At 43.0% G+C, this 14,392-nt stretch overlaps 1 protein-coding gene and 1 long non-coding RNA gene across 2 annotated transcripts; both read left to right on the top strand.

Moving 5' to 3' along the window:
- The first annotated feature begins 330 nt into the window (after positions 1–330).
- Positions 331–10,899, top strand: LOC123828161. Its single transcript, XR_006787433.1, has 5 exons — positions 331–463; positions 2,290–2,432; positions 3,591–3,626; positions 10,054–10,169; positions 10,861–10,899. It is a non-coding gene; the product is annotated as an uncharacterized LOC123828161 (long non-coding RNA).
- Positions 10,900–10,905: 6 nt separating this feature from the next.
- On the top strand, positions 10,906–12,707 carry LOC123828160 (nuclear body protein SP140-like protein). Its single transcript, XM_045852802.1, has 4 exons — positions 10,906–10,967; positions 11,270–11,347; positions 11,568–11,699; positions 12,454–12,707. The coding sequence occupies exons 1-4, from the start codon at positions 10,947–10,949 to the stop codon at positions 12,529–12,531; spliced, it is 309 nt and encodes a 102-aa protein (XP_045708758.1). The 5' UTR covers positions 10,906–10,946; the 3' UTR covers positions 12,532–12,707.
- The last annotated feature ends 1,685 nt before the right edge of the window (positions 12,708–14,392 follow it).

Genomic DNA, 14,392 nt, shown 5'->3' with positions numbered 1-14,392 from the left:
AGCTGCAGAGCTCCCTTCTACCAGGACAGCAGCTGTATGTACCACTGTCACGTAAGTATCAGGGGGCTGACTGCATGGGGAGCTAAGACAGTTGCACTGACTCCTGCTGTCTCTGCTAAAACATTCTGATTGTGGGGGTCTGAGAGGTGAAATCAAAGTAGACATTCTGTGGTTGGGTATCTGAAACCACAACGTCAATGAAAAGAAATGTCACTGAAAGAAAGACTCTGAAACTGCAGATTTGTGGAATAAAGTTCCCCAGGTACCTCTATGACTTTATAGAAACAACAACTACATGACAGGAAGTTTTCCATGTGCAATTGTAAAATGAGACAGAATGAAGTATCTTCTCTTTCAGGGACAGGAGAGCAGCCAGGTGTGCCTGTGGATTTTCAAGATGAAATACTTCCTGTGAATTGTGGAGAGAAGAAGGGGCTGTTAATTAAGAGGAAATTGGAACGAGGTAGGTTTCAGGGTTTATTTTAATTTGCAGCCCCTCTGTGAAGGAATCACATGCAGTAATATAATTACCCATGTCAATTTCCTGTCATTCAAGGAACTGAGGCCCCATGTGGCTTGAAAGAAGAAGGAAGGGATCCCTAAGATGATGTTTTTTGCACTTTAAGCAGTGCTGCATATCAAGTGCTCACCCCCACGTGGAAGTGCCCGTGAGGATGCCCAAAGACAAGTGCAGGAATGTCAGTCTCTGGGTGGAAAATATTGCACATTTTACTTTGAGTCAGATATAACAGGGAAGAGGTCCTCAGCCTCCACGTTCACGTCCTGTATCCCACCTGGATAATCACCACCAGGACAGGGTGTTAGATGCAGTGAGGAGACAACAGAGTTTAGAGTCAGAAAACCTGATCCCAGCCTCAGCTCTGCTGAGAGACAGTGTGAAGACTGGGACCTTCTGGAGCCTGGAAACTTCCCATCTAAGAAATGGAAAATAATTACAAGCCTGCCTCCTGCTGTGACTTTGAGATTTTGTTTACAGATGAATGTAAAGTGTTTTGTGATTTTAACATTATAAAAGTTTTTACTGATTGTATAGATGATGAACTTCATATCAGATTATTTTTAATATGGCTATGAGAACACTAATATAAATAAATGTTTGTATCATAACACTTTTGAAACAGCTTCCCTGCGATATAACACACACATGTATAATTCACCATTTAGAGTATAGATTTTACTGATATTTTTATTTTGTTCATTCACAAGACTATAAAACCAACTTCACAATCTAATTTTAGAACATTTAGTCCCCACCAAAGGAAACCCGATGCCTTTCAGCTGTCAGTGCCCTTTCCCACCCAGGCTCATCGCCCCACCCTAAGCACTGATTAATCTGTGTTCTGACCTATAAATGGACCTATTTAAGCATTTTATGTCAGTTGACTCACATAACATCTGCCTTTCTGTCACTGGTTCCTTCACTTAGCATGAAGTTTCAAGGTTCATACACACAGTACCATGTATTATACTTCTTTCTTTTTTATTGTCCTGTGTGAGCCATAATATGGATATGCAGTATTGCATTTAGCCTTCAGTTAGGGTTTTCTCATTCTTTAGCTATCATGAATAATACTGTTTCACGTAAAGTTTTTTTGTGAACACATTTTTAAAATTCTTTTTAGTATATACCCTGGAGTGGAATTACAGAATTATATGGTAATTCTCTGTTGATATTATTGAGAAAAAAACAAACAATTTTTAAAGGTATTGCACCAGTTTAATTCTCATCAACAAAATCTGAGGGTTCCAATTTTTCTGCATTCTCACCAACACTTGTTATTGTCTTTTTGCAGTGGCCACCCTAGTGCTTAGACTGTAGAATTTGATTGTGGTTTAATTTCCTTTTATCTAATGATAATGTCATGAAGTATATGAATATCTTTTACATTATCAGTTAAACTTTCTACTGATTAATATTTCACAATTATTTTAGTATCAGCTACCCATGATTTCAAAGATGGAAACATATCTGCTCAATAATGATGGTAAAGTCAAAGAAAATTGTTGTAATACAGGACATGGATGTTGCCTTAGTGCCATTGTGAGCTGCAGGTCCCCTATTGAGATTTTTAATTGAAAGCAGCAAGTCTCCTTGGAGGCAATTTACAGGCTGTGTTTAGGGGTCCTGAAGCATGAAAGGGGAGATCAAAAGCTCCTGCTATTGATCTTGAACCCAGATGGGTGACATCAGATCCAAGGTGGTGGGAGGCCAACCTCTGAGCACTGAGGACAAAGAGGGGTCAGAATCAAAGTACCCTGGTCTTACAGGAGCCACAAGGAAGTGCATAAGAACTGAAGATGGAAACTGGTTCACCCCCAAGGAGTTTGAAATCAGAGGAGGCTACGAAAAAGCAAATAACTGGAGGGACCACCTGACCTGTGGTGGAAAACGCCTAAGACTTCTGATAGAGGTACTTCACTGACGGGGACAGAAAGTGTGACTTTCTTTGTTGTGGTCAAAGAGGAGGTCACCACTTGTTCACCAAATATATGTTGACTTGTGGATGCAGCCTTGGGGCCCCAGACTTTATCCTTTTCACAGGAAGAGGTGCCCTACACTCATACCTCAGTACAAGGGAACCCATCCATTTGTCAAAGGGGCTCTGTTGGTACGCATGAAGGGGCCTGGAGGAGGGAAAAGGTCACTCTGACCCAGGTGCTTGCAGATAACTGTAGGCACTGAAAAAAAGAGGACTGTCTGCAGTCAAACAAATAGGCGGAACACACTCGAGAGAAAGAGTGTTGTAAAACCAGAACCATAATTAACATGATCTGAGTTGATATAGACAGATTATATGAGATACAGCATAATCCATCAATTGTTGGTGTTGGCAGAGAGATTTAATGTCAAGCTAAGGAGTTTAAACTCATAACATACACAGTGCAGAACCAGGGATTCTCCTGAGTTTTGATATGACACCTTTAAAAACAGTATCTCAAACAACACAGGGACTTGAACTGACTTCACTGTCTTTCAGCCCAAGAAATGTATAGTCAATCTTCAAGGCTCAGCTCCCATGTCACTCCTGTCTGAATGTTCCCTGGCTGACCTGCCTGGTCACCCCCTTCCCTGGGCCCCCCTGAACTCTCAAGTAAGGTCCTTCTCACATTGTCTTATTCTTATTTTTCCATGGATTCCTTTTGTCTTTCTAGACCCCTCTGGGGTTTGTCCTTTATGTGCCCAACATTGTCCAGGTGTCTGACATTCTGTAGGTGTGGGACCCAAGTGTTGGTTGAATAGTCCTGGTGTGAGGAGGCAGGTGTGAGTGGCACTGGTGGGAATGGAGAGGGGGGTGAGAGGTGCCTAAGAGATTGTGAAGGAAAACCTCTGAAAAGTTATTTTTAAAATGCACAAAAGCAAGGGATAAGTTTCCAAAGATGTATTTCTGGGTTCTGTGGATGGACCTAGAAGAACAGGTGAGGAGAGGGAGATGGTTCCTCAATGAGACACCTGGACTTTGAGATGACAGTTGGACATTTGTGCAGAAATATTTATAAGGAGGTGGGAATGCCAGACTCACAAAACTTAAACACAGGCTAAGCATCAACTTGGATCTTTTTTCTTTCAGCTTGGATTTATCCTTCCACTTCCCACTACAAAAAAGGTAATTATTATTTTATTCAAGTTCTCATTACATAACTAATTTTATATGTACTGTATCATTTTTATGGTTTCTCAGTACATAGTTAACATTGTTTCTTTTTCTCCTCTCCAGTGCCTTTATTTATTTATGTATGTACATACATACATACATACAAACGTATTTCGTGTGCCTTCAGTGTTGCTCCTTTGAACATTAGGTTGCATGCAAGGTTATCTGTGGGTTGTAAATCATTTCAGATGGGGATGATGAGGAGCCATCTAAAATAGATCTCATATAGCTGAGTTTTAGCTATACATGTAGATGTTGTAAAGTTGTCAAAGTTGTAAAAGCAAACATGATTATGGAATGCATAAAAACCTTTCTTAACAGGGTATAGGGTCATCTTCAAGTCCATCCCAGATTTTTTTGATAAAGGTTACTATTTCCTTACTTTAATGAAATCTGAAAAGGAAAAAGTTTGCTCCTCATCATCCAGATGAACCCATCCAGTAGATAGTCTATCTTGGGACAGATACAAAACCATATACTACTTCATGACACAGGAAACTAAGAGCTTATTTCTTCTCTGATTACTTACATACTCTTCCATCCTTCAGTAAAATGAACAAATAGACATACATAATTCTTTTTTAAAGTGGAAATTATTGGCAAATTTTTCATGAGGATGTTGCTGTTGGGGAGGGAGCTCTTGGGAGGTGGATGTAGCCTGTGTGAGGGGCTGACCTGGAAATTGTTTATTTTGATGCCCCCCTTTGGCTCCACCTCAGAGGCTGAGCAGGCTTCCTTTCCATCTGTGAAGGTGGTTTCTCCCTGAGGTGGAAGAAGGTGGAAAAAAGACCGTGGAGGCAACAAAAATATGTAATATGCAGTGTAGATTCAGGACAAAGTGGTACTTTTCACAACATCTGGTATGAATGAGAACTTGAGAAGGAGAAGAAGGGGCAAGGTGCCATCTTGTACTCTTCAGGTAGAAATGGCCACCCAGGACATTCACAGAATTCTACATTAACTTACAGAGAGCTGGCCTCTGGGACTTCATCTAACACTGGGAATGTGAGGTCCAGAACTTTACATTATTTGATGTTCTGGGTCTTTCAAACACCTGGACATTGGGACATTTCACCCACTGTGTTTAGTAAAGAGAAATTACTGTTGGGTCTAGTCAATGACTACTGTAATGTCTCTACCATTCTCTATTGGTATGGAGTTACTTTATCTGGATTACTTGGAAGGAGTTAGAAACTTCCAACACACAGGTCCTATCCTTATCTCTGGGTGCAACACTTTGTAGCAATCAGGTTCAATTTTTTCATATATTTTCTGTCTTTTGATCAAGAACCAATGTGACTCAAACTGGCAGATCTCAGAATACACTACTACCTTGGTGGGTCCTCTGTATCTCCCAGATTTTCTCTTGTTGGTGGAGACCCTGGTTTCTGGAAATTTCAATATCGATCTTGGCACCACATGACAGCTTCCTGTCGTCAGAGGGCTACCTATACTTTCTGGTGACAACTGCTGTGTGTTGTCATGTAATCTGAAATAATCAGCCAGACCAACCATTTATTATATGCTAATGTTTGCTAAAAAGATAACAAATGTTCTCTTTTCCTAAGTGGAAACCATACTCATTTATTTATTCCTTCAACATACAGTTACTGAAGTGCATAGAAATGCCCAGTGTCCATGAAGAAGATAGAAATAATATCCCTGCACTTGAGGATTGTTTCAACTTCAATGATCTATTATGTAACAATAAGTACTGGGGATCAGGGACTCTAGAGTACCCAAGAGACAGGCAGTGACATGATCATTTCTCAGGTCACTTGACAGTGGATCACACTAGTGTGTGACTTCTCTGCCCTGGGTGGAGATAAAAGCTGAGGCTGCCTGACGGAAAAGAGGCCATGTCATTCTACTGAAGGTACAAAAGCACTGCAAGTGTAGTGTACTGTGGTTGGTTTCCTGTGAAAAGTCAGATAGGTTCCATCTTGCAATTTGGATGAATGGAGAGGGGTGTGATCTTCTGGAAGAAGAATTGGAATATGGAGGACCTTGAATTTATTTTATCATTAGGGTGGTGGCTTAAAAGAGCTGCAGGTGGTGGTGGATTTCTTCTCTGGGACATGTGCATGGTTCCCAGGACCCTGAATAAGAGATGGTGACCCAGAGGGTCCTGTCATACTGCCAGTAACCAACGGTCTGTGGGGAGGAGAAAACAACTGTTCCAGGAAGAGTAGCCTCACTCCTGTTAATAATAATGTTTCCTAGGATAGATATTACAGGCCAATTCAACAATGACTTACAAGATTCTCATGCATTAATAACCACAGTGGCTCAGGCTAAATCTCAATTTAGGCTGTACTAGAGTCACCTTTGGAAAATGACATTACCTGAATCCCACTCTAAACAAAATGTTGATTTAAGTGTTCTGAATTATGACTTAAACATTAGAATTGTTAAATAGTCTCCAGATGCTTTTCATACATAAGCTACTCGTTATATGATTTAAGGAGAGTGCCAATGCCTAAGCCCCACCCAGATCAATTGATCAGAATTTCAGACATTGGAACCAGGGACGTTATTACTTTACATGCTCTCCTATGACAATTCAAGTGTGCAGATGGGCTGAGAAAGAAAGAGCCAAAGGGATAAGAGTCTGGTCTTGATTAAAAGATTGGGGGTGCAAGATTCTTATGTACTGGTTATGTTTGTTATTTCCTTGTCCTTCTGGGAAGAGGGTTGCCACTTTCTGGAGAGTGAGAAGGACTGTGAGTCCCTACAGTGGAGAGAAGGAAATTGTCTCAGGCCTCCATGATGGAGCAGTCTCAGTCTCCATTGTGCATGTGATTCAAGATTCTCCCAGAACATGGAATGGAAGCTCTTGACAAGATGTCCCTTGGTGACGCATGTACCGGCTCACAGTGTCTGCGGTGTTTGGATGAGATACGAGACAAATTCACATGGACTCCCAAGTTCTGTGGAGGAAAAGGGATGGGATGGCTACTCTCTCAAGGGGGAGAGCGTGCCAAGCCTTGCCTTGACGAGATTTTATTGGGTTCAATTTATACAAGAATACAGGTAAGGTTCATTAATCATTGTCAGGCAGTAAGGATCAAACAACAAATAGCATACAAAGAACTTCAAGGGTTTATTCTGAGTCAGGGTCTGTTAGCTAAAGGGCTACAAAACTTTGGGGAACAAAACCATTTCCTGCCTAGACAAGTATCATTTAATTGAGAACATTCTTAGCAAAGCAGGTTTCACAGGATTTTATGTATTTTTTTTATTTTAATCATTGTTCAAGTACAGTTTTCTCCCTTTTACTCCCATTCCAGCCCACCCACCGAACCCTCCCCACTTCCTCCCATTGGATTTTATGTATTCTTTCTTAGGCTTGCTCACCTGCCCTTTCCAGCATAGGGTGGCACCACCCTGTCTCATTGTTTCAGGCATAAGTCAACCAGGGCAAGTGAGGCAGCCAAGAGATTAGGAGTCTTCTCACAGACAGAATGAGGACTCAGGCTATGTCAAAGCCGAAGGGTAAGGGTCCATCACCAGCTTTTGCTATAGCCCCCCAAGTCCTTCCTTGGGTCCTCCCCATGATAGTGCCTGTCTTAGGTCGTTGCCCCCTTGGGAAATCTTACCCGTCATTGCCTAACCCACCAAGCATTGGGCGCCAGGCAGGGTAAAGAAAAAGGAGCAGAAGCAGGGCCCCTCCCAGGAGATAAGCTTTGTCTCCTTAGTGGCTTATGGTCTGAAAGGTCACTCACTCAGCCTTAGCCATGGGGTGCTTACAGCTTCTGAAACCAGGCAGGGTAGTTCCCAACATCCTTGGTTCTTGCACTTTCTCATATATGGACATATTTTAAATTAAAAGAAATGACCAAAGTCCTGATTCCCCCAAGTGAAGACTATTTATCCCAAATCCCTAAACAAGATTCAAAATACATCTTAGTGGCTTTTTATCTTTATTACTTCCTACATTAAGAGAAATAACATGGCTGTGTACCAAATTACTCTTACTCTGCCCATTGGCTTCAAGAAGGACCTTTCTGTTCTTTGTGTACTGTGGTTGTTTGGTTCATTAGGGTCTCAGCATCCCTGTTTGCCATGGACCCTGCAGAGACAATGGAACCAACACTGGAAGCTTAAAAATTACTGTGAGAAGGAGTGGGGAGTTTTTATTTGCAATAAGAAAAAGTGTATAGACCCAGGTTGGATTCTCAGGTTTTCTGTGGAAGTTGTAGTTTTATGAAATGGAAGCATCAAGAAAGAACAGGTAGTGGATGTGGGGGACAAGAGAATACATTCAGTTTTGACTGCATGAGTTTGGGGTGTGATCCAAGGGCCCAGGAGAAGATGCTGGGTGAACACAGGGATGTGCACAAAGGCAGGAGACAGGCTGGACAGCTGGGAGCTGGCGACATAGCAATAGAACTGCAGCTTTGAAAGTGATTGGATCATCTGGGGCCATTCAAATGGCCAATGATTGGAACCTGAGGGATTCTGTGTAAATGTTGGAGGAGGACAAGGATGGCAAGGGAAAGTGATACAGCAGTGAGTCTGAGGGAGTAATCCCAGGAGAAAAATGGCACAGAATGCATGTGTTTGGAGAAAGCAGAAGTAGTCAAAGTACACAAGGGTGGAAGTTGTCATCCTTGCCTCCTCCTGTTCCTCAACAGCCCACTTCCCTCCACCCAGCACTCATCAATGTGGGGGCCAGTCTCCAAACCAATCACATTTATGTCACCTCAGATGGTCACAGAAGGGGAGGAATTTCTCCACCCTGGGATAGATAGGATGTTTCTATCTGGGATAGAATAACCCTCCAGTGATTCTCAAACTACCTGGGTTTTCTCAGAAGGCAGAACCAAGAAAGCAAAAGAGGCTCGTATCATTCCTGATTGATCCACACTCATATGTAATTACTGACTTTTCGTTTTAAAAACATACAACAAAGTGTTTTGTTTTGTTGTTGCAATCACCTCCTGTTCATCCTATTGATGAGGGTGGGATGTCCACCAGACATTTGAGAGATGGGAAGTAATGGCATCTGTCACTGCACAGATGGGTTGACCGGGTGTTATTAGTCATGTCTACTCCCAGACCAAGGAAGAAGAGGCAGAGCCAGACCCACAGGCCTCACTAAGGTTTCCCTGCATAGCTGAGTAGACAACCAGGGGCTGGGAGGGTGAGGGGGGATCCCATGTTTCCATAGGAGGCTGTGGCTGGTCTATGTGAAAAAATTCCATGGCTGACAGAGAACTGAAACCTGATGTTCCAACATGGGCAGGTCAGTGGTAGTCCCTTAACAAGGAGCATTATTTAGCTGTGGGACCCTGTCCAGGACAGCAGGGTGGGTAGAGGCACATGCACACAGGCCCTCTAAGACCATCTCAATGTTACCAGATGTCACAGCAGCACCTGACAGTGAGCTTTAATATTAGTCCTTACACTGTGCTTCCTTCATTAAGAAAGAGCTCAGCCACAGGCCAGGTCTTTGCCATGAACCCACGTGTTTGTATATAATACAGTGTATCTTCATATCTGCTCTGTAAATTTAATTGGGTTTAATGGGAAGGAGTTGTACTACAAGACTTGGATGCAAATGCTGTCAAATTTTATCTTCTCCAAATACAATGAAATGTAGTTATTTATATTGAGACAGGTAACACTACAGTTTTAGTTGAGTACTTTAGTGGGGGAAAGAAGACCTTCACATTGTTTATGCAACAATGCAATTGTTACTGCCTGGCCACAGAGAGATGGAGCCTCCACACCTTACATGCCAAGCTGAGTCATGGGGCATCTTCCTCAGGCTTTTAGAGCCAAAGGCCTCCATCCTCCCAGGTACCACCTGGCCATGTGTCATGGTCTTTCCAACCCAAAGGCAGTGCCACAGGCCCTGGGTCCCTCTGGGCAGTGAATCTACAGTCCAGGAAGCCCTAACAGGCCATTCAACTCATGGAAGCCGACAGCCAAGAATACAGGATGCAGTGCTTTCTCAAATGTTTATTCCATCTTATTAGTTTCTCAACATACCCCTTTTCCAACAGTAATGTTAGTCACTGTGGTGTAAGCAAATGGATTTAACACTTTATTTCAGAACCTCGTTCTATCTGCAAGGTAATGAGATGATTCAGATTCTTATGAAATCATCCTCTTGTTTTGTTGCCTGTGGTTCTGTGTTAGGATCTCTGGTTTAACAGAAAAAAACGTCTCCAGTCTGGTCACAAAAGCTTCTCTTGAACTTCACAGCAGAACAAGAATCTTTCTTCTGAAACCCCCATTTTGTGCTCTCCTTCACAGCTCAGTGAAACACAGAGGAGTCCCTGAAGGTTCGCACAAAGGCCATGAGTCCTAGATTCCCACAGTGCTGGTTGTCAGAAGCTCATGGGGATGTGGTCATTGTTTTATCTTCTAGGTGGAAAACTCAGGCAAATGTGTAATCTGCCAGGATGGAGGAAAGCTCGTTGGCTGTGGTACTTGTCCCAGAGTCTTTCATGAGGGCTGTCACCTCCCACCTGTGGAGACTAGAAGGTTTGTGAGATGCAGACCCCTTCTCTCATTTTATAGACCCTTCTTCCTGCAATGCTCACTCCCCTCTGCGGGATTCTTCCTTGTGTCCTGATGGGGACAGAGCTGGGCTGGAGGTACAGGGGTCAGCAGTATGATCCCAGGAGCTGTTGAAAGATGCTGGCAGCAGGAGGGAAACATCCTCTAGCCTCTGGGAGGCTGAGGCCAATGGCTGGGTCCTTTGCCTTCATAATGTCACTGTCCTTTCCAGAACTCTCCCAGCACAAACCCCTTTTTACAGAAGTGGAAATGCCAGCTCTTTGTGTTTTGTGTTTATTTAGAAAAGGAAGGATACATGGTCTGGTTTCCTCATTGTGCATGTTCTCAACAGGCTAATGGAAGCCTGAGGCCTCCAGGAGTTAGGGCACAGTTTCAAGCACTCTGGTCTGGTGGGTAGTGTTCCTGGTGCTCTCAGCCGCTCAGATGGGGAAAGGAGAACCCACCACTCACCCTGACACTACCCTCCATCCACTTACCCTCTATGACTACCCTCTATGGGAGGAGGGTCATCACATAAAAAATTGTAGAGAGCCTGAGAAGTGTATCCATCCTTCTTGTTTGCCTACTGGCCATTCGTGAAAGGAGAACAGTGGTAGCCACAGTGATAGTGACAGTTTCTGGTCCTTTCCTTGCTCATTTATATCTGACATCTCAGGAATGCTTGGAAGTGCACATACTGCACAATAGGAAATCCCTCCAAGCCAGCAACATGACAGTGAATCTGAAGTCCTGGTGAAGGTTATGGGGTCTGAAGAGAAGCTGGTAAGTTGAATTTGAACCTTAAGCATTCTCCTTTCTCCTCACATGTAAGAAGTCCATCAATCACAGGTTGAGGGGGTGGATGCCAAGTGGTACCTAGTTTTCTGATAGCACCTCAACCATGCTGCAAACTCACCAGACCTGTTTGCAGGAAAATACTCAGCCATTACCTGTTAGTGTCCAAGAGCAATACCAGTTTGGGGAAACTTCCAGAAGACTGGGGGTAGGCATGCGTGTGTCTGGACATGCCTATGGGCTCATTCTCTCCAAGCTCTTTTTTAATTCACTGCCTTTTTCTTTTGCAGAAATGTGCGTTCCTCCTCTTAAATGTCTATGGCCCTTTAGAGAGCAAAGTTTTCCCAAATATTCCACATGAAAATTATGTGAGTAACAACAGCAAACCATCAATACAGGCCACCATAATGTTATCTGACCTTGACACGGGTTCTTGTGGGATTTGTGATCTGAAGTCCCCGGGAGAAAACATGAGCTGCCTGTATCTTCACCTTGGATTTCTGCTGGATTTGATGGGAATATTTCATAGTGCAATAGGCAGCCATTGCACTATGTCAGTAACTCTCTTATTGATATATTTCTCACCAGGTTGAAGAGGCTTCTCGATGTCTAAAGAAACTTAGGAAGTTGGACGAAATCAAGGAGAAACTAAATAAGGGAGACTACGCCCGTGTGGGATATTTTGTTCTGGCCATGAATGAATTCTTTACTATCCCCAGTGTAAGTGGCTCCCCTGTTTCCATTTCATTTTCCTCCCATTAAGTCACTCTGCCTTCATTTCCTGGTGCTGGGAAATTTTAGAGTTTCTCTCATCGTATGAAAGGCCATATAAGCAAGGGTTCAGGAAGTGAGTAAGTTTTAAAATTCAGGATTTATGCTCACCAGGGAGAGTAACAGTTAGTCAGAAGGTTTCTCTGTAACCAGAACCCCAGTCCCCTGAGGGTTCATTCCCCTCTGAAACGGTGATCACGATGCGCACAGAGAACAGTCACTTCCTTCTGCTCCAAACCTAAGGAGAGAATTTTGCCCTAAAGTCATTCTGTTGTTCTTGCCTCTCCCCAAATATACTCACTCAGAACTCTCAGGGATCCCAAACTGCAGAGTCCTTTGCATGTGAATGGACTATATACTTAACAGGGGACTCAAGAGGGGAATAGAAGTGACAAGGTGAAAGGAAGGTTACTGGTTGTACATAGACATCTGTGATATTTGATTGTTACTAAGATCTTAGATTACTTTTCTAATTCTCACTGAAAGAGACAACCCAAACCTAATGAGTAAGAGTCCTCCAGTGTAGTAATGATTTCCCATTTCTGTCTAGTCAGCTAGAAGTAATCATGTTCTTAGGAAACAAGTTACTCTTAGATGCATGTGTTTTTAGACTTAACCTGGTTAAGAGTCCCTGTCATTGTCAGTTGCAAGGTATCTAAGGACACTGATAATGAGTGCTATTATCTTTGTTTTTTTTTTCTAGTGCAATGATGCAGAATTCACTAAGGATGATTTTAAGAAGACTTTCAAAAAACAGTTTGCTATTCAGGAGACAAATTAGAACAGTGCACTGATGTAGTTGATGCTGTTCGCATCCTGAAAAGTCCTACTTTCAGGCAGATTTCTTTTTTTTTTCTTCCATTGTTGTTCAAGTACAGTTTTCTTCCTTGCCCTCACCCCTTTCCACCACCCCAGCTCCCCCACCTCCTTCCCCTGGTTCCACCCTGCCTTGTTATTGTCCATGTGTCCTTTATAGTTGTTCCTGTAAAACCTTCACCCTTTTCTCCCATTATCCCTTCCCCTGTCCCTTCTGATCACTGTCAGCCTGTTCTCAATTTCAGTGCGTTTGGTTATATTTTGCTTGCTTGTTCCTTTTGTTGATTAGGTTCCAATTAAAGGTGAGATCATACGGTATTTGTCTTTCACCATCAGGCAGATTTCTTATGCCCTGGCAACTATGTGGGTTGGCTGCCATGCCACCTCTCCCCAGGGTATTGCTTTGGGCAAATGGAACCATAATCACCTGAAAGTTACATCTCTTTGGCCTGGGGGTTGGTCCCCATCCCCAAAGATGAACCAACTATGTGCAGTGATTGTGTTCCCATGCCCCCAGGGATTCAGGCTAGAGCTATTGTCCCGCTGAGAGCACATCCTTACTTAGCTTTCCCCTCCATGGTATCCAGCTTCCCTTACCCTCTTCCTCCCAAGAGAATTCTCACAATAAATTACTTATTCAAGAGACTTTATCTCAGGCTTTGCTTTTAGGGAACCCACCTTAACATAATGGTCTTAGCAAGCCAGTCCTAGGCATGGACTAGGCCAATACTTGCCCCATAGTCTGTGGATGGAAATGAGGGCAGTTCTTACAAGAAAGGAGTGTGCAGATTGTACACAGTAATAATTCCCTGAGTTCTCCAGCAAGGAGACCTATGGCAAATTATTCAAATAGCCAAATGCATGATAAAGAAAATACACAGAAATATTAAGAGTTTTTAATAGAGTGTCTCAGTTGATATCTAGGAGCCCAAAACATCATAACGGCCCCTGTTAGAAGACATTTATGAAAGTAAGGTGATGTCCATCTAACAGTGAGTCCACTCAATCCATGGAACCACCCAGCAGTCATCTCCCATGATTTCAAATGTATAATAAGGACACACATAGCAGTTGGCCAACCTGGTTTTTTACCCTATCATTTCTTAACCTAGGAAATAACAACTGTCCAAGGGAAGGCCAGATGGAAGGCTCTGAAACGGAAGTATTCTTTGGTGAAAATAGTAAGTTGAAGGCAATATCGTACCCCTGGAAAAGGAGGGAATGATATAGGTTGGTGCCACCTGCAAAGATTTAAGGAGGCAAAGGTTGTAATCCCCATTCCATGTCCATGTGATTCAGCAGTCTGGCTTAAGCAAAAAGCTAGGTGATTTCTCGCTACTAGATGACTAATAGAAATGTGAGCAAAGGGGAGCCTTTTAGCACCCAGAACTCAGGACTGGGTGGACTGCATCCTGCTTGTAGAAGTCCTTTAAGACAGAGCCCAATGACTGGTCTGCTCTTCTGCTCTTCAAAGCTACTCATACTGTAGCAGGAAAAGAAACCCCCCATGAAAAAGTTTCTATGCTCTGTAACACTTGCAAATAGGTAAGGAGCCGTCACCAAGGCAATGGCCAGTCATCTCAAGGTCATACACTAACTCCCATGATAAGCTCCTGTGCTCTGTAGCTTCTGCAAATTTTTCCTCCTGCATTTTGCTCCTTTGTCTCCCATATGAGGTAACTAGACCTAACTTCCGCATTTAGCTTCTGTAACTTTGCTTCACCACATAGGCAGGAAGCCTGGGACTATTTAAACCGCAGGAAAATAAAAATCGGGGGCTCAGGATTTTGGGAAATTAACACCTCCCCCTTGAGCCCATGTGCATA

This window comes from Phyllostomus hastatus, unplaced genomic scaffold (assembly GCF_019186645.2).
Source record: "Phyllostomus hastatus isolate PE091 unplaced genomic scaffold, TTU_PhHast_1.1 phas_contig_977, whole genome shotgun sequence".
In the NCBI taxonomy this organism is placed as follows: domain Eukaryota; kingdom Metazoa; phylum Chordata; class Mammalia; order Chiroptera; family Phyllostomidae; genus Phyllostomus; species Phyllostomus hastatus.
This window is presented reverse-complemented; position numbering and strand designations above follow the sequence as displayed.